Source organism: Haemorhous mexicanus, chromosome Z (genome assembly GCF_027477595.1).
Source record: "Haemorhous mexicanus isolate bHaeMex1 chromosome Z, bHaeMex1.pri, whole genome shotgun sequence".
NCBI classification, from domain to species: Eukaryota; Metazoa; Chordata; class Aves; order Passeriformes; family Fringillidae; genus Haemorhous; species Haemorhous mexicanus.
In genome coordinates this window covers 78,048,332-78,075,899 of record NC_082381.1, presented here as the reverse complement: position 1 = coordinate 78,075,899, position 27,568 = coordinate 78,048,332, and the positions used below count along the sequence as shown (strand labels likewise).

At 37.0% G+C, this 27,568-nt stretch overlaps 1 protein-coding gene across 1 annotated transcript in view; it reads left to right on the top strand.

Annotated features, from left to right (window-relative positions):
- The first annotated feature begins 391 nt into the window (after nt 1–391).
- Nucleotides 392–27,568, top strand: part of SLC1A3 (solute carrier family 1 member 3) — a 64,849-nt gene continuing 37,672 nt past the window's right edge. The window contains exons 1-3 of the mRNA XM_059836457.1: nt 392–529; nt 2,266–2,540; nt 19,315–19,452. Coding sequence (XP_059692440.1) covers nt 2,360–2,540; nt 19,315–19,452 — 319 coding nt within the window. The 5' untranslated portion in view covers nt 392–529; nt 2,266–2,359. The remainder of the gene's footprint in view (nt 530–2,265; nt 2,541–19,314; nt 19,453–27,568) is intronic.

Below are 27,568 nucleotides of genomic sequence, written 5' to 3'. Positions count from 1 at the left end.
GGGCTAGTGTTATATAATTATGTTTAGGGTTTTCAGATGTCCAGCCTGGAGTGTCTAGTGAAGAAGCGCTCCAGCCTCCCCTGCTCTGTGTGTGTGTGCGATCCTTCAATTCTTCCCGGATCCTGATTTTGCATTTCTAACGAAGCTGAACTGACAAAGCGTGAAAGTGGTCTAAAAGGAAAAACAAAGAAAGTGACCCTGCTTTCAGTGTGCCAAGACTAATCAATATTCCAGAAGCCCCGCTTTCCCCTCTCTGCTGATGCGTGGTTCGTGGTGGGTTGGTTTTGTCTTTTTTTTTTTTTTTTTTTTTTTTTTTTTTTTTTTTTTTTTTTTTTTTTTCCGGCGCTGCTGGGCCGGCAGTCTCCTCCCCTTTCCTTAAGTTACAGGGATAGTAAGTTGCCGTACCCCGGAGCACATGCAGATGTCAGTTTTCCCCCTGCCGCCCGCCCGGCTCCGCAGCTCCGCGCTCCCCGCCGGGCAGCCCCTGCCTCGCCCAGCGCGCTCCTAAGGGCACGGCAGCTCCGACAAGGTGAGCCCGTCCTGTCCTGTCCTGTCCTGTCCTGTCCTGTCCCCTGTCCTGCAGCCAGGGTCCGTCGTGCGGGGGGGAGTCATCCTTCACTCTGTGCCTTTGTGTCTTCATTAATCCATTAGTCTTTTGATTGATTAATCTTTTGGCTGCACCCATATTCTTTCTTGATCTTGATGTAAATTGTGTAGGACAGATTAGCTGCTAAACATCCTGGAAAGAAAAGGCACTGTGAACGATCTTTTTTTTTTTTTTTATTGCGTACATTAATCGGTCGGGGGAAAAAAAAATCCTGCTTCCATACAGCAGTCGTGTCCCCGGCAGAACCCTTACTAATTTAAACATTTAGCTAGGTCTCAGAATTTCTGTTTCCACTCCTTAAAGCAGCAAAGTTTATAGCGTTCTGTTAAAATTCAGGGAGGATATTGCACTGAAGTGCTAAAGTGAACTGTCTTGAAACATATGGTAAAAGCAGCGATCAAAATCCACCAAAATAAACTTGTTACAACATGCGATTTTGCATAAAACGTGCTGGCTGAAACCGCAGTGTATTTATATTTTAAATGCTTCCTAAAAAAAAAAAAAAGTGTTTTGGCACTAAATTTATTTAAAAGGAGGTGTTAGAGTTGAGCTGTCTATAAACAGAGATAGATTTCAGCAGAAGCACCTAGGTTTATCCATTTATTCATTAATAATTACTTTTTAAAAAGCATGCCAGTGTATATGGACTAAGACTTCAGAAAATTGTATTCTCAGTCTGGAAAATACCTTTGAGGAGCCTCCATTGCTAAACGAACTCATACCCAGCAGCCATCAAAACAAACCCACACCATCTAAAATAAAAAGTAATACCTTAATGAAAAACTTTTAATATTGAAACATTTTAAGGTTGATTCAGAGTGTGATTTCTTTAAATCAGAGATGATGTCATTCTTGGGTTGTCCTGCACAGGTCCAGGATTTGGACTCCATGATCCTGATGTGTCCCTTCCAATTTAGGATAGTCTAATTCTGTGATATATGCTCATAATTGCTATCAGGACAAGCGAAGCATTACTCTGCAATGTATGCAGCTATTACAGTCTGAAGCAACAAGTTAAGTGGAATATTACTTCTGATGTTTTACAGATGTGCTGGGAGTAGTTTATACAGCTAAAAGATGAATGTTATCAGCATAAAGCTGTCAAAGGCATATCTCCTAAATAGTGGTTGAGGGATAAATAAACTATTGCTGCTGCCTTTTTTCATGTGAAAAGAAGGAACTGAGACAATGCATTTAATAATTTAAAAACATTTTAAATGTAGAACAATTTAAATGTACCAGTTAGAGCAAAATGTTTATCTTCAATGGTTAAAGGTAAGCTAGATTTTTTTTTCAAATAATAATGGCCTGATAAAAAGTACAAGAGCAAGCCTGACAGAGAATTTTAAACATTATACCTTAAGTTGCTATGATTTGTACTGATTTTTCATTTATGTATCAATAGCAAATATTTTTTTAAAGTTACTCCTGGGTTTTACAGCATGACAGCAGTTCATGTCTGAAGACATGGACACTTATCTGATCAGTCCATGTAATCCTTCTTTCAAAGTCATTGAGGTTCTGCATCAAAAACTGCTTAGATATTAAGAACAATACAAGTTTTACTGAAACATGAAGAATATCTGCTTCTGTGTAAATATATAGCTAATCATTCCCCTAAAATCTTACTGCAGTGCTTGATATTTCTTGTCTTGCAGGTTTCTCCAGTAACTCCCACTGAAAAGACTGCTCCACTTTTCTGAAGGGATACTGACAGAAATTAATTATAAAAGAAAGCCCTCAGCAAGATAAATGACTAAAGGTAACGGAGAAGACCCAAAACCTGGAAGTAGGATGGAACGAATTCAACAAGGAGTCCGGAAACGTACACTTTTGGCAAAAAAAAAAGTGCAGAGCATAACAAAGGACGATGTTAAAAGTTATTTAATGAGGAATGCCTTTGTGCTCTTCACCGTTGTTGCTGTGATTCTTGGTGAGTAATTTGTTCAATAGGAATATTCTGTTCTCCAGTGCATTTGACAATGACAATGTGACTGCGTGATTTGCATTACAAATGAGTTTCCAAATTCTTCTGCACTGATAAGAATGTTTTGGCTTGGAGAGTTTTGGCTTTGACAGCTGCATGAAGTTTAAGAAAGAGCCATTAAATTATTCTACTAATTCCTAAGAAGAATTTTGGTGAGAAAACCAACCAAATTATTTAATTCTTCCCTTAAAGAATCAGATACAATAACTAAATTAAATGTTTTTAATTGTATCTTTTCCTACCAAAGCCAGTTGCAGCAAAATGCTCAGGAAGTAACTTTTATTCACCTAAACTATCAAAAAATTAACACTTTGCCGAGATGAGCAGAAAGTCTCAAAGAACAAAATGAGGAGACCTTTCTAAGCAAAGGCTGAAATAAATACAGCCTTAATCTTTTCAGTTTTCCCCTGATAAAGGCAAATCTAAGTTTATTCTCCCTCAGCCACTCACAATCTTACACATGCATCTTTCAGATGCAATTTGGGCAACAATGGCAGTGTTACTTATTCAAAGGACTGAGAGATAGCACCTGGTTAAATACCTTTTAAGAGTTTACTGAGAGGAATCCAGTACATCAAACAGCCTTTAGTTTTGGAATGCACCAAAATATTGCTACATACTTTGAATTAGCATTAGAAAGAGAATCTGCTGAGAAAAACATGCAATTTTTAAAACTTTTTTTCTTTATTACATGATCATTTAAGATAATTTTTCTTTAAGTAGAGATTGTCAAAGTAACACCATATTTCATGAAATAACCACCCTTTACAGGGTGAGCAAGAATTAATGGCTTTACTGTATGGCTTTCACTTTTCCCATTAGTTAGAAATATAAAATTGTAAATCTGATTGTGATGATGATGAAAAACCATATGTAAGCACCTAAAGATAATGGTCTATACCCTTTGCCTATGTAGGCCCTAATGTCCTTCCACAGTGCTATTCTATATATGTCTGCTTGCTGTGTTTCTGCAACTCTTACAGGAATTGAAATTTTAGGGCTCTACCATTATTGTTGCTTGATACCACATCTGCACTGTTATTTCAAATTAATTTCAGGTTTGATGGTCTTTTCCTGGGAGACATTTATATTAATTTGCCCATTGGTAAAATAAAGTACTTCTTTGCTAAAGCAGTAATTTCAGTTTCTGATATTTATAAATAGCATTTGATAGTAAATGTTTTTAATTCCTAACTAAGAATTTTATAGGTGTAAAAGCCCATTAATATCAGGGGTAAAAAAATTGCGTGTTTTATCTACAATGGTCAGAAAAGGCAGAGCAAGTCAAGCAAGCTTTGAAACACTGTCCAATCACAAAGAACACAAGTCTTTGATTGTTACTTTTCTAGACAGCATGTGAAAATAAATTTCTTTTTGCAATTTTTTCTGTCATCTACATCCAGTAGGGCTCCCACAAATTTGTCAATGTGGAAATGAAATGTAGACTGGACAAGTGGTTTTGCTGTTATTGCTGGTTACAATTAATTTTAGGTAACTACTGACACTCTGCCCACTACTCCACTACCACCTACAGCAGAGGATCAACAGGCACTGGGACACAAGTTGGAGAACTGGTGAAAATGTGCAGCCTAGGATGAGCTGGCTGCTCCAATTCTGCTCATGAACCTGTAGATATATCTAGTATAACGTGTAGAAGAAAAAGTCTTTTTTATGACCACAAAATACTCCAAATTCTTCTGACGTCTGTTATTTGTGGTGTAATTTTGCAGTACCTATGATTAGAACTGTAATTTCAGGGTTAATCAATTACAAAAAGGTAATATTCGGGGCTTTTGAGAGTATTTTGCTCTTGTGGAAATACTCAGAAGTAGGGAACAGATGGCTTAAGTGGTTGGGAAACACTGTGGTGGAACTCCATCTGTCTAGTTTGGCAAGGACTAAGTTGTTATCATTTCTCAGTTGTTTGGTGGTCTGTGGAAAATTAGATGGTGGGCTTGATCCTGTCCTTAGGATCAATGCTGGAGAATTAGCCCACCAATTAGCACTACTCTCACTCCCATTTGAGATGCTTGGATGTGAGTCGAGATGGAAAGCAAACTATACTCAAGCCAGGGTTGAGTCATTTACAAGAAATAACGCTTAATGCTCTGTAATCTAACAGACAGAAGACAGTTCTTAGAGCTGTCAGTCCAGAAATTTTCATAGACACCATACTCAGGAAAGCATTTTATTTAGAGAGAGCAACATTTCTTCAGAGACTTTTTTTTCACACCCCTTTAGTCAAGGGATAAACATGAAAAAGCCTTTTTTAATAGTGCTTTTCCTATTTCTTTGCTTAGCAGGATTGATTTTAGTAGAGTTAACTGCATAGGATCTTATCTTAGTTCCAGTACTGTCATTTATAGTGGGGGCTTGAGCTTGTGTTGAAGTGGGAACTTGACCTTTGTTATGAGGTGGGTAACTACAACATGCAATTCTCTCTGTTGTATACAGATATTTTGCAAATAGAGTGAGGTTTTTCTGGTATTTACATGACAAGGAGAAATATAGACATTTATATAGTCATTCTGTTTTTACTCTGATTCTAAACTGAATTCTAAACTAAATTCACTAGCTGCTACCATACTCAGCCAATTATTCATTAAAAATGTAGTGTTGAAGATGCAAGAAGCTATAATTCATGTTGAAAAATACTTAGAACTATTCCCTATTCCATAAAAAAGCATGGAACGTCCTTCAGACTACACCCTCTGCATAGGTAGGGTCTGTCTAGCACATTGTCATAATAATTGTTAATATTTTTAGTGAAATTTAAACTTTTCCCAAGCCCTTCGAGAAACTTAGAGAAAAGCATAGTCAATAAGCGAATTATGATGCAATTTTTCACATTTTTGTGGGTCACATAAAGATATTATGAATGAGTTTCCTGTAGTCAATCTTGCCCAGACTCAATAGATGAGTGCAATCCTCTGAGATAAATTTTTGAGGCTGACCACTGGTAAATTGAGACTGTCATGATGACCAGGAGCACTTTAAGGTAGTGTACGGAACGTGGTGGCTCATGGACAATGTGCAGGAAGTCTCACAAACTTTGAAGTGCTGGCCAAATTACTGGCAAAATCTAAGGCTCTCCCACGCTACTCAGAACCATCATCCTGTCCCCAAAAACTCCTTCCTTTCAGATACACTTCCTTTATCAGCCTGCCTTCATTCTACATCCTATTTTCTCAGAAATGGCACAGGAACCCAGACTTTGACAGGATTCTAAACGCCAAAGAATCTCCTGTAGGTTCTGGGCTTGTTCTGAAGGAAAGACTGAGATACAGAGCACTGCTGAGCAGAGATCCTCAGAAGGTGTCTGCAGAGAAATGCTGTTTTAATTGAAACAGAGTCAAGCTGTGAAACAAGTGCTATGAAAAGAAGTTTCTGCATAGTTATTAAGCTCCAATTCGCTAGCTAAAATCCTTTTGCCAGAGGTATATGTGGCAGTTGTCTGCTGGGACATTCAAGGGGTAGGCGGATGGATCCATTCCTGTTTTCTGACTCCCTGCTTCCCCAAAGGGAAGAAGGAGTGCAGGTCTGGCTGTGTCACTGAAGCCAGGTTTCTGTAATTGCCAGCAATCTCACAAAAGGTATGAAATATAGATAAACCCATACAACCTCTGTTCTGCAACAGCATGCTCCATGTGGGAGATTCCATTGTGTTTACCAAAAAAAACTAGTCAAAAGTCCAGGAAGAAGATAGATGAGATGAAGGCCTTGCCCCTTTTCCCTGAAGAAAAAAGCAAAGAGATAAATAAAGCCTTGAAAGGATCCTTCGTGACACTGGAGGCAAAACATCCACAGTGCCCTTACAATATCTGAACAGTGAAAAGTGGTGCCAAGGAGCACAGGATAGGAGATTCTCCTGTCTCAGGAAGACTCACTGTCTGAACAACAGTTTAAAGACCTATGAAGTGCAAGTATGCAGGTAGACAAAACTCAGGATAATGCCCCCAAAACCAACAGCCTTGTGTGTTGAAGCACCATCTTTTCTGCTATTGACAGATTTCTGTATCCACTTAAGGGTGAGGCTGACTTACTCAGGGAAGAGTATTTGCCTTCACTATATATTGACATTGAACATTGTGACAAATCCTAATGCAGCATTAGTAAAATTTGCATGAGAACAAAATGAAGATCCATCACTGAAGGAGAACCAGCTGTGTTACCTGAGTTTTGGGTAGAGGAATATGTTAAAGCACAAAGAGAGAAATTACTAAAAAAAAAAAAAAAGATAATATATATGCAAGAAAATCAACACAGTTGGCTACAGTTAAAGTGAAATTATTTATTTTTATGCTGAACTTAAAGGCTGACTCTGTCTCAGGACTCTCCTAAAGAACCTACCCAACGCAATTGATTTCTCACTGAGTGACAAAACCTTCCAAAGTAATATTCTGAAAAATTTGCTAATCAAAACCCTCTTTTTTAAATATAAAATAATTATAATTTTGGAAGGAAAATAAGCATAAACACATACCATAAAACTCAGAGTGACAAAAAGATTATTCTATTCAAAAGGAAGAAAAAGTATAGAAATGCAAAGAAACGTAATTCTGCCATTAAGAAGACAGCAGTAAAAGTCAGACTGTGAAATACAAACAGTATTCTAGTTTAACAGCAAAATAAAATCATGTTAATATAGTATCACAATCCAAATTTCTTACCACAATTCATTTTGGTGTTACTGAAATGAAACAGCAATGATTGTTGAACTGCCATACATGGCACAGAGTAACAGCAATAAACTTGGCTACCTTGTGAATAACAAATAAGCACTCTGGAGAGAGCAGCTGTGCATAAATGCACAGTAAAGATGCAAAATCTTTAAAAGCCAAATATCAGCTTATTTCTATCCTAACACTCTCAATTGTCAAATCAGTGGACTTGCCAAGTAGTGCTGAAAAGCAATATGTCTCAATGGTCATAAAGCAGTCCAGAGAAATATACCTTCATTCCACTCTTCATACAGATTGAAAAAAAGGCTGTTGAGATTCTCAAAATTCTCTCCAGAAGTTAAAAATAAATGTGTATAATAGTAATGCTTCTTATGAATCCAAATTCAAAGCTATCCTAGGTGAAAGGCATGGCAGTGACTGTGTGGGACATTTGGGATGTGGTTTCTCAGAGATTTTACAAGAAAATTCTCTGAATGCCATTAGGGTATGGTCAACTGAAACAGTAGATATCCCAAGGATTCTCAAGAAAACTTTTGTGTTGATCCTGAAAGGGTCAGAAAAGGCATATAAACATGAAATAAACTAGTACTAGGGCTTGCCAACACTTTCCATTTTTCCAGTAGACAGGGACTATAATTGCTGTGGTGACCGCAAGGAAGCACAAAATCATAAGCAAGATGCCAGTGATTTGTGTATGCCAAGGAAATATTTAACATTGTTAGATGCTTACTGGCACTTGTAAAGCTAGAACAAGATGTCATTGGAGATGAAATGCTTTTGAGTTGGCCACAATGAAGGTGTGGCTGAAGATGGTATGTTCAGTTGTTCATGAATTCCTGAAAATAACATTCATTTAACTTAAAATTCTGACAAAATTACTTGAAATAGCCAGGCATTCTGAAAGTTTCTATGATATCATATGATATCATAGAAAAAATGTTTTTATAAAATTCTTATCTATAAGTGCATTTGAAAAACTGTACTAATAAATCCAATATTAAAGAGAAATAAACAAAGGGGCTAGATATTCCTGATGTTGAAAAGGCTGCTAAAAAATACATACTTATAAATGCAGCCATTGGGTTAATTTGTATTGCACTGTAGCATAGACTTCTAGATCTGTAGCTGAGACATACTAATTTTTTTTAAATTTTTCATGCCTTGTTAAAGGAAAATGAGGTGTTTTGCAACACCAGCTTCATAAAATAATCCTTGTAGTCACATTAGTTGTGTATATCCTCTGACAATGCTCCAAAGTCCTTCTGTTTGCTGTACATTTCCTTAAGATTTTATATTTAATTTCATTTTTAATTACAACCCAGTGATCTTATGATAAGTAAACTTACAACAAGGCAGACACTGAGGTGCTGCAGCAAGTCCAGAGACAGACAATAAAGCTGGTGAGGAGTCTGGAGAACAAGTGCTGTGAGGAGCAGCTGAGGGAGCTGTGAGGCTCTAGCAGCTTTTCTTCTGGAGAAAAGGAGTCTCAGGGGACCTTCTCACTCTCTACAATTCTCTGAAAGGAGGCTGTAGGCAGGTGGGGCTTGGCCTCTTCTCACAGATAACAAGGGACAGGACAAGAGGAAAAGGTCTGGAGATGTGTCAGAAGTTGTCTAGTTTGGATATCGGGAAAAATTCCTTCATTGAAAAGGTTGTCAAACACTGAAAGAGTCTGCCCTGGGAAGCAGTGAAGCCACCATCCCTGGTGACACTTAAAAGCTGTGTAGATGTGGCACTTTGGGTCATGGTTTAGTGGTGGGCTTGGCAGCGCTGGGTCGACCTGAACTTGGTGATCTTAGAGGTCTTTTCCAGCCTCTGGTTCTATGATTCAATGGGATTTAGCGTAGATCATATTTTTTTTTCACAGCATATTACAATTCACTGGAGCAATAAGGCAATGCAACTGGTGTTAAAAAAGTACTTAGTAAGGAGCAATAAGAAATTTCTGTGTCCCATATAAATTTCTCCATCTCTGTTCACAGAATAGTCTATGATGTCTACAGCGTATGCTAGTAGAGAACACCTAAGCTCCTCACCAAGAAGTCTTAAATTATTAATGGATACAAAATATATATATATGGTATGGAGTAGGGAATAAACTATGGAAAATAGTAAAAGAATAAATAGAAATTATTTCAGAGGAATTTTAGTAAAAGCTGGATTATTGCATTTATTATGTCAACCCATCAGACTTGGAGCTGTATAGCCAGTGACTGCACTTTCAATCAACACAATGAAACCACAGGGTGTGTAACCCTTTAAAATCCATTCAAGAGAATCTTATTCTGGTTCTAGGTTTCATGGGACTTTTTAAAATAAAACAGTAAGATAAAAGGTGTGATTATTTTCCTTTTCACTGACAACAGTGAAAAGGAAAATAATTAAATGCTAAAAAAGAGGCAAAGAAAGCCAGAAGGATCACTGGAAATTCAGGACAGTAACAAAATGTTACTGCTACTCATATTTCCTTGTTATTCTCCCACATCCTTTATTTTAACATGAGTTATGTTTGCCTTTTGAATTGTCTTTCTATTCTCTGCATTAAAAAAAATGCAATATCTTGCTTGAAATTTAGCATGTGTATTTATATTTTATTGGCATGGATAGAAGACCATAAATAGAAATGAGCTTGAGAGTTACAAAGTGCGTGCTTGCTTTTCACCTTTTACTGTAACTTGGTATAACTGTAAATTGATTTATTCAAAACAAAATCTACAAAAGATAGGGCTTAAGTTTTAATCATCATTTACACTGCAACATAATCTGGCCCTTCACACTGGCTCCAGTAAATGCTTTGGTTTTACCATGCACAAGGGCTAAATGAAAGAAAAAGAGTAGAATTGCCTTTGTATTACAGGACAAATAATCAGGGAATTCCTGGATGTAGTAACCAAAGGTAATTGATAAATAAGTCTACTACATATATTTTGATGTCTTTTGAAAAATATTTTGACTTGGGAATCCATGCATTAAACAGATATGGATGTACAATCAAGTTCTTTAAAATGCAAGCAAAGGAAGCTGGCCATGGAATCTAAATCTCAGAGCTCTGTGTCTTTTTAGTGCATGAGCTAGAGCAAGGAGACTCAACAGGGTCACGGCACAAGTCCACGACCTAAGCATGTAACTGCCCAAAACTTCCAGGAGGAACACAGGCAGTCAAACACACAAACAAACAAACAAACAAACAGGTTTGCATTCCTACTCCCACTCCCTTCTGAGTCAGGACTATGCCTGACATTTTCACCCAGTGAAGATGCAGAAGCCTGGGCATCCTTGGGAATGCCGTCCAGCAGCACTTGAGGAGCTAGGTTACTCTTTTCCTCTCAAAAGGAAGGCCACAGGAGGAGGCAATTCCACCATTCCTTTCAAATCTGTGTTATTAGGAAGAGGGAAATGTAAGACTTCTAAGAACAAATGCATACACCAAGAGAGCCAAAGGCAGCATTGTGTTTACCCTAATGACTAAAACACAGGAAGCCCCAGGCTGTGAAGCGGTCCTTGAGGCAAGAAAGGGGACACAGGGTATCCCAAGTCCAGCTGATTATTTGCATTCTGTGTGACAGTTGTGTTGAGTTCCTAGTCTCTCAGGATTAGCCTGGAATTAGGCAAATAGATGTTTAGGTCATGGCACATCTGAGAAAAACACAAGCAGAAGGGTGAGAACTGAGGAGTCTTCCAAAGCAAATGGAGCAGTGCCCATTAACTTTATAGATTTCCAGAGCTAAGCTTTTTTTTTATCTGGAGGAACTTAAAAGGTCACAGTCTGGACTCAGGTACTTACTGTGTAATTAAACATTATTCCAGGTGCAAGTTTCCCTGTGCCATTTTTGTGACCTTTAAGACAGGAAAATTCTGCCTTTCAGAATAACACCGAACAGTTGGAAGAGAGGTGTCATTACCTGTATGGAGGCCACGTCTAAATTAATAAAATACGCTACATTGCATCTTTAAGATGAGTTTACTCTCAAGAACTAAGGCATGATACCTCATTTTAATCAACTGAAATTTAACATTTCTGAAAATTCCTGTGTTGGAAGGGGCTGTTGGCAAGTAAGAGAAATAGATGGAAGGTTCTATTTGCGAATAGTTTCACAGTCATACTGAGGATTTCAGGGATGAAGTGGCTCATGATCAAACAGCGAGGGATTGAAAGCATCTTAGCTCTTTTTAAGAAAATGGTAACATGATTCCATGATTCAGCCATGAGCCTGATTTTCTTATAGAAAGAATTCACTGAACAAATCAAACATTAAAAAGCATTTTATGGTAAAGCTTACACTTGCTTTGGCAAAAATCTTGTATTCTACAAGGGGAAATGCTCCCTCAGTCTGTCCTGGTTGTTTGCAAGTCTCAGCAAAATACTGGGCAAAAGAGAAATCTTTTAACTAAGTCTGCCATATGTTCCATGATCCAGATAGTTCTGGCATGGACATATCTTGATTCAACAAAATACTTAAACCTCAGTGTCAAACAAGTCATTTACAGATGTAGGCTATCAGCACCAAGCTAAATTAACAGGTGTTTTTTGTAGGAATTAAAAGGTGGACTAGCTCCACAGAGATATGTATGCATAATTTGAGTGTGCTGCTAATGATGGTGCTAAACTGCAAATCAAGACAGTCCAGCCTAAAATCAACTCTTTGTAGTGTGTGTCTAAGCTGGAATTAAAAACAAAGGCAACTGTCCATATCCAACTTCAAGATCTCTGTCGAACTACACTAAACGTTCCTCAGAGTAGAGCTCTGTTTTCTGTGAATGTTTCACAAAGTTCTTGGAGCTGGGTGGTCTCAGTCTCACTGTCTGCAATTCCTTTGTGCAGCCATACTGTCAAAAAGACAAAATAATATGGATGGGCAGCTAAACTACAGTAGGGAAAAGTAGAAGTCAGTGCTGGTAAGGAATATGTCAACTTCCAGCCAAGGAAAAAGAAGAATGAAAGAAATGTAAAGTAGGAAAGGTACCCTATAAACTTTGAGAGAACAGCTTTCTTATCTGTTTTGATTTATATTTTATTAGAGTAAATACATTAACTTTAGTCGTGAACATGAAGCAGCAAAGTAAAGCCAGGCATGAAAGGAACAGCTATTATAGTAACTTTGTAAAGCATTGAGTAGTGCCTTAATTCTAAATAATACTACATAAAACATAATCTGATATATACTGTGAATGTCTGAGCTTTTATATATGCATAGTAAGATATTATTCCTATTCATGGAATTATCTGTTATTTTTTTGCATCAAAAGTATTTTTTTAATATAGCTCAGAGACTAACAAGAGTACATAAACTAGGCATAGTTTGTCTTTCAATGAAGTCTCTTGTCTGAGGATGAAATCATGAATAATGTCCCTATTCCATTAAGAACAGTCTGCTTCAGTGCCAGCAGTGAAAACTCTTCTATTCCAAATCTGCTACTAATGCCCTGCAATTTCTTCTCTGGAAATAAAAATTTAAAAAGAGAATTAAAAAAAAAAATGGTGAGAAATCAATTACAAACAAGAGGTAAACACAGAAACAGTTCAAGGAAAACAAATGAAAAAGATTTAAAAACAGTTAAAGGCAAACAGAGGAGTTGAAGCTGGATAAAATGAGAAAAAAAATTTTGGACATGTTCTCAAAGGAACAAAATTACCTCCTAATTGGGGAAGACAGGCAAATGAGCCAAACAACTAGAGACAAAAGGGGAAAAGTGTATGAGTCTAACACTAGAGAAAAGAAATAGCAAAGGACAAATTTCAATAGTTTCTAAAAAGCCTTTTTAACAGCACTCAGAAGCTGTTCTATTCTCAGATTTGGTGTCCAGTTTAGGCAGCATCTGGTCAAATGGTGCTTTTGCTCATTGCTTAGTTACATCAGTTCTTACAGCTTCAGACTCCCCTTTCACTTGTATGCTTTCTGTCCACAAAATCCAAGGAAGACATGTGTCTGCAAGTAAAGGCAACACACAAGTGCTTTATAGCTATAGATATAAAGATTTTTCAGAAATTCAGGCTCCTCCAGAGCTGGGCAGAAGATGTCAGGCAGAGTGTTTGACCGTCTCTGAGCTGGGAATTGAGTGCCCATGTATCTCTGTTAATATAGCTCTAAATGCCAGCAACACACTTTTGTGATAAAACGCCTCTGCATCTTTGCAAATTGTAACTGAATAGTGCTGTTAGCAACCTGGTGTGGGTTTTTGGGGAAAATAATCTCTCTTACAAGGTAAAGCAAACCTTCAGGGTCAGGTTCAGGCGTAGGTGTTCCTGAGGCGCCGTGACTGTAGACTGTGACTGCGCCTCCCCAGCACAGCTGTGAGCTCCATGGTGCTTCTGTGGCCCCTGAGCAAAGGTAACACACTGACTTCTCTTCTGATACAGTGGATAGCTCTCTGACATCACCATGACTCTTACTTTTCTATAAACCTGCTCTCTCTGACACGTCGCTTTTTGCAGATCCCAGATCTTTTTCGGATCCCAGTCATGTCTAGGATATCTAACTCTTCCACATTATTTCTCCCATGACTACTCACGCAGTATGTCACAGGCAGAGGAGAGGTAGCTGCTTGTATCCAAATCAACACATATTTCACTTTAATATTGATTCAAATATGGCAACTTGGAGCACAGGCCCTTAAACTCTCTGCTGCAGTGTCATCACGCAGTTATAACCTGGCATTTATGTTCAATAAAAGGGTTTCAAAGGGAACACAAATTCCTTCCTACATAAGGAAAGCAAGGAAAGGGCAGGTGTGGTACACCAGGTGTGCTAGGGGGTGAGGATTCAATATAAAACTCTGAAACAAGAATTTTGAAAATCGAAGTCATGCTGAGCGAATTGGGTGATTCTTGTGGCAAGCAAGGAAAGAAATTAAGAAAGATTTTGCCGGCAACTTGAAGCATTTCTTATCACTAGAGAAGTAATTTACCTGTTTGCCTCAAGTAAATAGAGTTGTGGACTTATCTAAAACTGGCTGTTAGAAGAAAAGGTGTCAGAACCAAATGGTAAATTAAGCAATAACAAATGACCCAAAGAACAAAAGCAGTCATTCCAGAGCTCTGCAGGAATGTAGGAATGAAATGGCTGTGGGGCTAACAAAAATATACAATGTCCCATTAAACTGGTAGAAGCCTGATTCCCTTCATGGCTCTTGCCCAATTGCTGTTATAGAACAAAATGTTATTTCCTTGCTGGTTACAAGGCTTTTTGGAACTGAACTATTAACAGCTGTTAGTTTAGAACAGCATTCTACTCAGCATAAGGGGTTTTTTTCCCAGTATTTTTTTAAGCTTTCTATTTCCTACTGGAAAAGAAGAAGTAATTCTACACCACATATATTAAGGGAAAGGATATTGATATGGACCTCATTTAGCAGTATTCTGAGATTGCAGTAAAAAGCAGAAGTGTATATAAGTCTCAGTGGTATGTTCTGATTGAACTGGCAAGTTCTGATAAAGACAAAGCAGCTCTTGCACCATTATTGATATAAAAAATAGTAGTTTTCTCTTTAAATATGTTTCAGTGATGTTTGGTCAATTGAGAAGTACAACTTCTTCTCAAACAGAAATTGAATACTGTCAGAAATATGCATTTCTTGCTTGAAAATGCAGCATGGGCATTGTAAAAAAATATAAGTTTGGGATAACTATGGCCTTAATTCCTGTGTGACTCTGAAATAAGATTGAGACCAGAAGCTCATAAGAATTAATTTCAATAACTTAGACCGTGACTTTATTGCTTACTTCATTGAACACTTCATCACTTACTTCTATACATTTTCTATAGAAGGTTGCATAGGTTTTTTTAGCAATACAACTAAATTCATAGTTTTTAAAGTCCAAGATGAAGACTTTACTTTTTTCTTTTAGGTACCCAGCATCTAGAAGTGAAGACCATAGGCCATTCATCAATATATTCCTATTTTTGGAATAAAGAATTCCAAATCATAACTACCATTTTGCCATTTCCATCCCATTATCCCAACTTTCAGAATTATTTCCACCTTTTGCTCCTTGCAAGTTTTAAATCCTCATTTCACTGTATTCATACATATTGAATTTAATTTTGATTCACAAAAACATTGGTATAAAATCAATGCAATAACATGGTTTAAATTGTTAGGTTGTTCTGATTATCATCAGGATTATCTACAAATAAATTCTTTCCATAAACGTAACTATATCACTGACAAGAACACCACAAAAATCCTTTTATAACTCTAAGCTAATTTGCTTTTTCATTATAAACTGCAAACTAAAATTATTTACCAATATGGTTCTGTTATACACTAAACACATGTATAGAATTCATCTTGTTAAATTAAACAGGCACTACTGATTTTTGCCCAGAAAAAGCCCAAATTCTGTTGATAAATCTACTCTTTGCTGCAGTGCAGAAATGGTACACAATTAACCATTTGAGAAGTCAGGCTCTGATAGTGTTGATTAGTTGATCTTTTCTGTTACAAAGGGTACACAGAAACCTGCACAACAGGTTGTGGGAACTTGTTTCACACAAGGCTTTGTCTCATTACAATTTTTAGAATTAACCTGAAACTTGAAACTTTTACTGAGAAAGGCCAGTTCCTGAATGTAATCTTCCCAGCCTTGGTCGTGAAGGGTACTAAGCACTAAAACTTCTGCCACCCACAAAGTAGTGGATGGTTGTTGGAATACTGCATCCCTTCCAAAGGTTTAGTACCTCCTACCAGGTCTTGGTTCAGGACTTTATTTTGGTGCTTTGCCATTGTGCCTATTTTTGCATCATCATTGCATGCTGCTATCTCACCATTTCAAGCCTGTGAATGTTGGCTCTAAGAAGCTAATTCAAAGAAGAAGAATACTTTGCCAAATTTAAGTTTTCTGTTTCAAGAATTTTGTTAATTAAACTTTTTCAGATGGGATATTATACCCACTAGTCAGTTAATCAAACTTGGAATAGAAAATAAAGTTCAATCTTAATTTAGTCTAAAATCAAGAGGGATTGGTAAACTCATGCTGTCCTACATTCATTATCAAACCCTACTATGAGGAAATAATTTGTCTAAATTTCTTCTTGTTCTGTGTAAACACAATTAATTTTCAGAAATATCTGTGAAACAACTATTACTGTATCTATATTTCAGGCAGGGAAACTGAGTCAGAGAAAGGTTCTCATGTCTTGGGAGGACTGCATACAGATCAATAACAGTGCTAAGATTAAGGCTGAAGAATTAGTAGCTGTTTGTGTTGACCCATTTCAGCATAATACACTACCAGGGCACATTTCTTTTCCCATAGCAGAAATTCTTTCTTTAAACTGCAGTGCTGGGAAACCCTGTAATTATGCACAGAGCACGTTAGGACAAAAAACAGCCAATAATTTTTGGCTCAACAGGTTTAGGTGGAACTTTAGAAACTCACTCTCACTGTCAATACAATTCATTCAAACAGCCATCTTAGGCCACTTTGTACTGCTTGGATGGTAGTGGAACAGATAATCAAGCCCTTATAGCACAGCATAAGGACTAGTTCTTATAGCAGCCTCAGAAACCCTTACCAAACTCAGTGAGGCTTTGTACTAGTGCAGGGATTAATTCATGTGGAACTAATTGCAGAACTGTGGCCTAAGTAAGAAACCAGTCTAGCTCTGTTTGCTTGTTACCCAGTTGTCAAAATGTAGTGCTCATTAAGTGCAGAAACAAAAGTCCAGATGGATTCTTTATATCTGAGAAATGTGTTTCTCATAAAAAAAAGAAAATTAGTAACTCAGCAGTGGAATTTAAAACTTTTTTGAAAAGAAGGGAAACTCTCAGGCAGGTCTTTTAAGCAAGAATTATTCACAGGCCCTTCTTCTATGCATTTTATTATGTCATTTTACCCAAAAAATCAAAATTTATGCAAAATGTGCTTTAGCTACCTGAGACCACAGAACATGAATGAGACTAAACAAATGCTTTCTAGACCTGCCACTCTTTTCCATAACATGAATTCCATGCTTGGTGTCATTTGCACTCTAGTTACTTTTCTCTCCATCCTGTAACACTATTCTCTAGAACCCAGTTCTATTTTCTGCTCTACACAAGACATTTCTGGACTCCTCTAGCTTAACCAACCTGCTGAAGTCCCTAAATCATAATCAAACCGAGGTCACTAAATTGAGAGTTACAGATGTTTCCTTTCTCCAGCAGATGTCAATAATCTGGTGTAGGAGTAATGACAGCATATTTTAGCTAGCAAAATTTGGCATGAAGATAGTATCTGCTCTATGGAAGCACCAATCAAAAATCAGTCTTTAAATAAAAACAAAGCCACAAAGATTAAGAATTGGAACTAGCAGTTGTCCAAATTCTTCAATGTTACAGCATTTTCAGGATGTACTCAAGTTCTAACATGATCTGGAGTGGAGCTGGAATGCTCTGCTCTATAACATCACAGAGAAGCAGTTTCATAAAGCATTTTATGAAACCTGAGTCTGCCTATCTTTCAAAAGGAGCAATCCCACTCTTCTACCAGGGAAGGCACCAACCCCTGTGGAGCCTTACAAAATAATTGCATCAGGGAATTGACCTGGCTGAAAATTAACCCAGTAAAATAAATTCTTTTGCTGCAAACCCACTGTGGTTTGCAGCAGGATCAATTGTCTGATCCAGCTTTCTACACTCAGTTTACCCAAATGCCAGTAGTAGACAGTGGTGAAGAACATGGAAAGGAGAGATAGTTGAGTTTCACCATGTGTATGGTTAATGTGTTCCAGATAAAGCCATGTGTTATTTGGCTGGGTAGAGAGCCTACATCAGATAGGCACCAAGCCATTTAACAATTGCAAATTGCAACTGGTCATGTCAGCTAACCAAATAACTAAATAAATATGCAAAGAAAGCAGTTGGTGGCAAATGCAGGACAAAATCTTCAAAGGTGTAGCTAAGAAGTTTAGGTTTCCACAGATGAGCCCACCTATGTCTTCCATTTGTAAAGGTATCTCAAGCATCATTTATCTGTTACCAGCAAGATAAATGGATCCAGCCATTCATTCCCTTGCTCCTGTCCCTCAGGCACTGAAACCCACCACTTAATCATCCAGTAAGGCCTTTCAATCCTGATTATCTGCTTCTTTGCAAGTGTCAGTATTCCAGAAGGTAGGCATGTGTAAAGATGCTTACCTCCTGCTTCTTTTTGACTGTGAAAAGACTAAACCACAAGGGGATTCTCAAATACGCCTGTCCTGGTTATCTCCTTCAATCTGAAGCACATCTGTAGGATCAGGCCCCACAGAGTAAACAGGCATGGACAAGACTTCTGAAGACTGGAAGCTAGTATGTATATGCATTGCATGTAGGATTACACTCACATTCTCAGAATTCAACACACTTGGCTGCAGTAGCAAGGATTGTTTCTTTTCATTAGAACTCAAAATATACCTTTGAGAGTAATCTAGATTTTAAAAAACAGCAGCACAAAAATCCTTGTAAATAACTGTGCTGATTCTGGCCAGGAGAGGGTTAAGTTTTGCAGTAGCCAGGAGGGGGCTTGGCCAGGACCCAGAAGTTATTCTATAAAACCAGATGTCATTTCTGGGATCACGGGATGGGGCCCCTTCTTGTTCTTGGAGCATGTTGGGAATTTCTGCATGGCGAGCACTTGTCTGTGAATCATTCACCTCCTCTACACTTCATTATTAAAATTATTACTGTTCTTTTTCTTATTTCATTGCTGTCTTCAGTAAACTGCTTTTGCCTTGATACATGGTGTCTACATGCTGTGCCTCCAGTTCTTCTCTCTATCCCACCACAGTGGGAGGGAGCAGGGGACTGAGCAAGCAGGGGTGTGGTTTGGAGTGTTTCACTGGGAGCACTAAACTGGGAACACAATTCCTAAATGGCAATAACTTAACATTTTCAGGAGGGCTACTCATAGTAGAAGATGATACCAGAGAAAGGAAATCAGTGTAGTAAAAACCACAGGTTACAATAAAATATGTCCAGTAGAGATGTATTTTTTAGATGTTTTATAGATGTTCAAGTTCAGATGCTACTGCTTCTTTAAAACACTGAGTAATGATATCTCTTTTCCTTCCCTTCAGGTGTAATCCTGGGATTTTCTCTTCGACCATATAAGATGAGCTATCGGGAAGTGAAGTACTTTTCGTTCCCAGGAGAGCTACTCATGAGAATGCTGCAGATGCTGGTCCTGCCACTAATTGTATCCAGTTTAGTCACAGGTAAACAAAGAAAAAACAAAACAAAACACACCCCCACACACCCTCTTTTGAATAATTTTATAAAGGTGCACACCCCAAAATCTAAAAAGTGAACATTCTATGTCCTAGAAGTGTCATAACCTGCAGAAAGATGTAGCATTGCTATTGCTGATTTAGAGACAATGTAATAAGAGGTTTGAATTAATATACAGAGAAAATGAAAGATGGTTTTCCAAATTCATAGACAGACTAACAGTACAAGCTACCACATGCAGCTACTGTGAAGCTGACTCTGCACTCCACTCTCTTCTTTTACTTTCTGAACAGATATTTCCTCCACAGTGTCCTATTATTATCAAAGATAACATATCTCAAAAACACAGTGTCAAAACCCAAGAAAGTTGAAACTGTTGATTGTAGGCATTAACACATGCCTGTGACTACAGATATGCAAAACAGCTGTCTGCCTCCCAGTTTTCCAGCAATAGATTGGAAAAAATGGAATCCTATAATAGAATTGTTTAGGTTGGAAGGGACCTTAAAAATCTGGTTCCAATCCTCCTGTCATGGGCAGGGACACCTCCCACTGGAGCAGATTGCTCAGAGCCCCATCCAACCTGTCCTCTGACACTACCAGGGATGAGTCATCCACAAGTTCTCTGGGCAACCTGTGCCTGTGCTCCATCACACTTATAGAAAAGATTTTATTTCTGATACCTAATCTAAGCCTAACTTCTTTCAGTTTAAACCATCTCCTCTCCTATCACTCCAAGCCCTCTTATAGGCCCTTCAGGTACAGGAAGGTGTCCTAAGGTGTCCCTGGAATCTTTTCTTCTCCAGGCTGAACAGCCCCAGTGCTCTCAGCCTGTCCTCACAAGAGAGGTATTTCAGTCCTCTGATCGTTTTCATGACTTCCTCTGGACACGCTCCAATGTGTCCATGTCCATGAGGGATAGATGGGATTGAATGGAAAGTTTGGAAGAAATTTAATTCCATCGGTTCTGTTTTGTTGTCTTCTGGTCAGAAGCTCTAACAAGCTTTGAATGCTCTTTACCAAGTTGTTCCTCTAACTAGTGATATAATATTTAATTTCTTATTGGTGATGTATGTATGCCTTGGCATTCCACTCAAGTTTTGTGGAAGACCTCTCAGATTTGTTATGAATGTTTAGGATGTACGTGTGATGTATTTATTCGTTCAATTATCTGAAGGAAAGAAGGTATGGATTTTAGTCTATCAACAAATCAGCTTGGAGAACTTAATTAAGATCACCCACTGTGCAGTCCTAGTATCTATAACACAAATACACTGCCTTGATTGACAGAAAATCCAGATAATGATAGTAAGTTATTCTCTATTTAATTGATTGTCAAATATGTTAATATAAATATCTCTTAAAAATGCAAACGAGCAGAGACTAACATGTTCACAGAAATCAAAGGAAGTGTGTACAAGTATAAGCTGTTAATCCAACAGCAGAAGACTAGGGTAGTCACAATTACAAAATCATTTGCCTTCTCATATTTCAAGAAAAAAAAAGTGAAGTTTGTTTCTATGCACACACATTATATGGATACTGAAAGTAAAATGAACACTGAAACTAAGGAGTATTAGTTTTGTAGGAGAAATAAGGGTAGGTTTTATTCCCAACCACCATATGGTATTGTTACATGTCATACCTTGTCCTATCTTCTTGTCCCTTTCACCTGCAAAATTCCGTGGGTAGCAGGACACTGATAGAAGAACCATTACAAGTAGAAAAGGAGAGATATTTATCCATTTTCAGTGTCAGCTGGCACCGCTGCTCAGTTTTGCAGGATGAATTGTTTCAGGAAAATGTATCTGATCAGTTCTCAATTCCTTATGACTCTGCATTCATGCTGGTTCTCTGAGAGAACCCAAGGTAATTCTGAAACTCAGTAGACCATCCTACGCAGGGATTTGAATGATATTCAATAATCTAAGTAGAAAACTTCACTCAGGTACAGATCGCCAAATTAATCTTAGAGAGTCACAAGCATCACAAGGAGCTGGACTTTTAATGAAACAATCTCATTTGCGGTGCCACCAGCTCTCAGTAGAGATTTTGTGAAATATCAGAAAAATGAGTTTCCAAGTAATCCTATTCTGAAAAGAATCTTCAAATCTTCATTCTCTGGATTCAAACAATACCCTTCTTTTTATGTGCTTTTCTTTCCCTTTAAAGCCCTTTATCCTTTTTTTCATAACAATCATTTTCAGTATTATAGAAAAGCATTTGGCAAAGAGAAATCTTCTCTATCTGTGAGATTTTCCCTACTATCATCCATGTGTCTTGTAATATTAAGTGGATATTAATATTAAGTGGATTATACTTAGAGATCCCTTTGAAGTAGAGACAGTAATTTTCAAGATGAATAACAATATTTTAAACTTCTTTAGCTGGGTAGGGAGCAATCAGAGAAAACTCGATGCAATTCACAAGTGGTAGATTTAATTTCTTTTTAAGAATCCTTCAATACAGCAGGACTATGCCTTTTCTCATGGGAATAAATTACTATTCCAAATAATTTTAAAAATTGTGGAAAAAAGCTCTTTTCAACACAGAACAATACCTCATTTAGCATGCAATTTGTTTTTGTAAGAAGGATGTTTTTACATATTTGCTGCAGAACTCTCATACAGAAATGAACATACAGGCATTAGTGAATATCAAAATAATAATTAAATATAACTTTTGCAGGTATACTACTGTGTAATTTTATGCATACCTAAATACTTTTTTACATGTTAGAGGATAACTCAGCGGATTAAAGTCTTATACTTCTCAAGTTAGTCTTCAGACCACTCAGAATATTGAAGGCAAATCTCTTATTTCCTGTATTTTGTTTGGTAAACAAAGTGAATGCCTCTTAACTAATCTCAAAGTGACTCCTCCAGGTCTTCATCCTGATAACATACTTGTTTCTTCCAGTTGTCAATTATTTGAATAAATAATTTGCTGTTTGCAGGAGCAACAGTGTCTCCTAGAAATTATATCCTGTGTTTCCTTTTGTATTTACACAAGTGTGATGGATGTAACCGTGGCAAAACCAAAAACTATGGTCTCTGTGATATTAGGAATAGGCTGGGGGTGGTTACATTCCCTTGCCAACTTTGTGATTGTCAAAGAAGTTAGAACAATAAAATCCAACTAATAGTGAATGCACTGTTATAGAAATAAAGGTTAAATTGAGAAACTAAAGACTTCTGCTATTCAGGTAAACAGTTCTGATGGTTATTCACAGACCTCAGGAAAATAAACTATGCAAGACAAAGTCAATCCAGTCACATTTCTTTAACCCTGGTTTGTGTATTTCATGAAAGAAGCAGTGCAGGATCACATTCAGAGGCTTTTAGTCACATTTGCCTTATGACTTACCAGCATTGCCTGTGGTTCAAGCAGGCATGCAGCTTTCTCCATGAGATTCTATCTTCTGATGTGTGTTTTACCAGGCATGTAGTAACATCTGCCTGGGAGAAAATGGAGGTTAATTGCATACCATTCACCATCTTTTCATGTTTATAGGAAAATATGATTATATGCATGTCGATATTATTTATTTTTGTGGTCTAGACGCAAATTCAGCTCCATACTCTATGTTGGGCTTTATTGTCTACAGTCTTTAAAATCTCCTACATCAGCATTCCCAATGGGGATCTCATATAAAGTCAAAGGCAAAATTATAACATGGTATATGAGAGGAAATGTAAATAACCAAATAAATAAAGTCCAGTTTGGATTGTATTATGGCCAAGTCTTACATACAAATTTAAATATGAGTTCCTATACAAACAGAAAGCTGACAATTTTCCTCTGTTTTTGTTTTGAGTTTGCGGCAGTTATAAGAGAAAAAATATTTTACATTTTCTCATTTCATTACAGCTTGAAGCATATGACATGAAAATTGCTTTACAGAACTATTTTAAAATATACATTGTCCCTAAAAGGTATATAAAACAAATATATATGAATATGATAGCAATTCAACTCATCATGAAATAGCCAAAACCAGAGAAAATTGCACCAGCAATAAGATCTTTATGCATTAACATTTTTTGAGCTGTTATAGCAAGATGATAATGAAATTAAAAGTCCAGTCCTTAAAACTGGCCAACAATTTTTTTCTGCATGTTTCAGTTATTCACTGAATATTATGAAGTCAGAATGAGGTATCTTTTCTTAACAAAAACATTTATTTCCTGAAATCCCTTCCATGAAAATGATTCACAACCAGTCTTTATGAAGAGCATAGTTTTAACATAATATTAGGGAGAAATATTAAAGCTAGAGAAATTTAAGGTAAGAGTTATTTGCAAATATTTTGCACAGTTCTAGTCATAGTTCAGTTTAATAGACTGCTTCTCCTTCCACAAAATTTTAAGAGCTTGGAATTTACTTTTACAGGGACAACCTGTAAAATGCAAGTAAACTGGTATTAAATTCTGTGCAATTATTTCAAATATCTTTGTCTGATAAATCCTAGCAAAGCATAAGAATCCCATTCTAGACCTTACACTAATTTTTGCTGCACATGGCAGAAGCAGTAGGTGTACAGTTTGTTTACTAACCTACATCAAGATGGGGAAGGAGGAGTACAGAAACAGTAAAACTGAGGTCTGCTGGCTCACCAAGGATTATACAGCAATTACAGAATCAAGCAAAGACCCGACTCGTGAGCACCAGTACAACACACTATGCACTAGACAATACTGCCCAAACTGATTTTGGGGGTAACACTAATATGGTGCAAATAAGTCTTAACCACTTACCAGGATTTTGTGTGCAAGGTTCTGTACAAACACAGACCATGGATCCCCTGCCAGAAAAAAGAAGACTATGTGGAAAAACAGTTTAAAAGAATGAGCGTGGAAAAATTACTTCAAAGAAGAAGAGCATTTTAATATGCAGCTTGTATAATATCTTAGTTTAATTTTTTTTACTTTCTAACTCAAATAAGGTAGCTATCATTAGTGGATTCTGGAAGAAACAGAAACTTCCTGCCTCTGTAGCGTTTCAATAACAGTCAACACTGAGTACTGCAGAAGACACAAGTGATTTTATTTGGGGCAGACTCAGAGACACAATGATTTTTCCCGAAACGTTATGAAAATGTTCATAGTAGTTACTGCTACACAAGCTATAGAAAGTGTTGACAAAGAGAAGAAAGCTGGGATTTCCATGGCTGGAATCTTCTTAAGCAGCCTCAGAAGGACACACCATGCTTTTCTGTTTAGCTATCAAAGAAATGGAATGGATGGTGCCTGTTAAAAACGTCTAGTAAGGAATATGGTCTATCCTCACAATGTGATTAAACTAAGACACACAAAATTACTTAAGTAATAAAACAAAGCACTTTCAGGGTTCACAGCTAATAGGCAAGTTGTAGCTGCAGTTGCTTAAAATTGCCTACAACAAGCAAGGGTACTGTTCGATCAACTGAACTTGATGTAGTCTCCAAGTCACTCCCTTACCTAAGTCAGGAAAAATGCAGCATCTGGACATGAGCATATTCTACTGCAGAAAAGCCAGTTTTTTCCAAATGCTTCTTGTGGATGTAAAATATGGAAAGTCAGTGCTGTGACATTTTGTATAACCTTAGGCAAATCATGTCTTCCTTCTGCGTCTCTGCTTACTTTTACCCTTCAGATGGACTGCAGGTGAAATGTTCTTAGGATTTTTTATAGCTATTAGGCAGAAAAGATGACTGTATGTGATGGAAATTTTAGTAAAGGCATGTAGGATAGCTCAACAGATCCATATAGCTATTTTAGTCACAATGATGGACGTAAATTAGGTTGTATGACAGGGGATTGTGACACAGCAACTCAGCCTCCCACATGCAGACAGCAGATGTACACTACCTTCTGTAAAGACATAATTCTAGAAAATAGTCTAATGTTATTAAACTTGAGAAATTAGATTTTATATTTGCCTTTTTAATGCAGGAATGAGAAAGTAAATGATCCTTGAAGAGTAACGAGATGCAAATGCTATCATATCAAACCCCTACCATCTATTAATCATTACATTTTTTTGACAATAGCAACCTCCTTTATTATCATAATAAGTAATTAGCAGTAAGTTTAAAGGGCCAGAATTTTTAATTTGCTCATCTCAACCTTTCACATCAGAGCACACAAGAGGGAGGGACCTATGCATCATCTCTTCAAAAAAGAGTCTGTGAAAGCAGCATGTGTCTAGGTTTGTTGAAGCAGGACCCATACTGCTTGAAGCCTCTAAGTGACTCCTGTGTTCTCCTGTCTGCTGGCTGACAAGTGTACTGTGGAAAAAAGTCTGTCACCTACTACAAGGCCCCAGGTGCTGTCTCATATCAGCTACAATATTTATGGTAATTTCAACAGATGGAAAGTCTCTCATTCAGGCAGAACAGACCTGTGGAGCCAGTTAGGGGAAAAAAAGGAGGAGAGACCTAGCAGTAATTCCCTTTAATTCATTCTGGCAGAACAGACACATAACCAATACCTCTGAAACATCTTAGTACTCACAGTTAAGCTGGAAGGTAAAAACATTAATAAAAGTCAGTCTTACTCTTCTGTGTTTAAAAAAATCTTAAGAAATACAGAATTCCTGATTCAGTTCGTATAGTTCACACACAAAAATCAAGAAGCAGTTAAGCAGTGTTTGGTCAGTTTAGCTAGCCACCACAGCAATGAATCCATTTTTCAAATTCCAAAATTTGGCACATTTTCTGATTTTTCAAAAATTCTAAATTTTGTGTGGTCTATAGAAAGAATTTAAGAAGCCAGAATAATTAATACCCATCAAATCAATAAAAAGTTTTACATTCATCTCAGCTGACTGAGAAAAGAATTAACAAATTCTCTCTGAGTAAAGCACTTCTTGGATTGTCAGTGAATTTGGACTGCCTCTGTATTTGTATTGGGATCTCTCTACAGAGGAATTCTGTAGACATGTCCTGTAGCATGAAGCCTATGTGAGTAACAAATCCATGTACATCCTAGGGGTGTATTATTTTTTCATTTATGGCTTTTTTTTAATGCATAAAATAATAACTTAAAATTAACTTACCTTCTTTCTAGGCAACTCTTTCCTCTTTCTCTGCCACCTAAAGCTTTATAAGCACATCAATATTGTAAAAACTTAATTAAATGGCAGCTTTAATTTTAGGCACTTATACATTTCATGCACAAATGAGTTCATGCATTCATATGATTATTTGCATATGAAATTTACATAACTGAATGACACAGTTATTTAATTTGAACATTCACATACTTAAAGAAATAAATAAAGGAAAAGTCGTGGTTTGATTTGTGTGTATCCAAAATAGAGACTGTCTTAAAGTGTGGGAATAAAAATTACAAAGTTAGTAGAGATCCAGTCATCTTGTAAACAGAATATCCTGTCAGGTTAAAAAATCAATTGAAGAAACATTACAAATATTGATCCAAGTTCAGAAACAGCTTCATCTCAGAATATAATCTTTATGGTAGATTCAGGCCAACAGCAGCTAAAAATATACAAGTGCTCATCTGTAATAAAACTATTTTAAAGACTTTCTCTTCAGTAGCTGTGTTTCTGTATAAAACAAGTGTGTATCAAGTCTGGCATATAGTCTTTAATAACCATTATTTATATAGATACTCTTAGATGACAGGATTTGAACCTTCCTAAAGTGTTACACTCAACAGTGTTAAGGCAATGTGAGCAATATACTTTTCACAATTATGTCACATAATCTAAAATATTTGAAAAAATATTTTTGAAGTTAAAAACCTGAGTTTAAATAGCAGAGAGCTACATTAAAAAAATCAGAAGGAAAAAAGGTAGCTTAGGAAGTACTCAGCACCTAGAAACATCAACTTTCATGTAAAAACACTAAAGAAATTATGCTCAGATTCTGAGCGTGCTGGCAATTGGTTAGGAAATAAACTATACCTAGCATTTTGCAAGGCATGGAAGTTAGAAAATCATAATGAAATGTTGTAAGAATTTGTACAATAAATATACCTTTGGGTGGAACATCTTCCTCAAAAACTGTGATACACCTTAATTTATGCAAATTCTAAAAGCAAGGACTCCAGAAAGGTTCATAATATTAAATTATAAGTCATTATTTCTGAGCAATTTCTG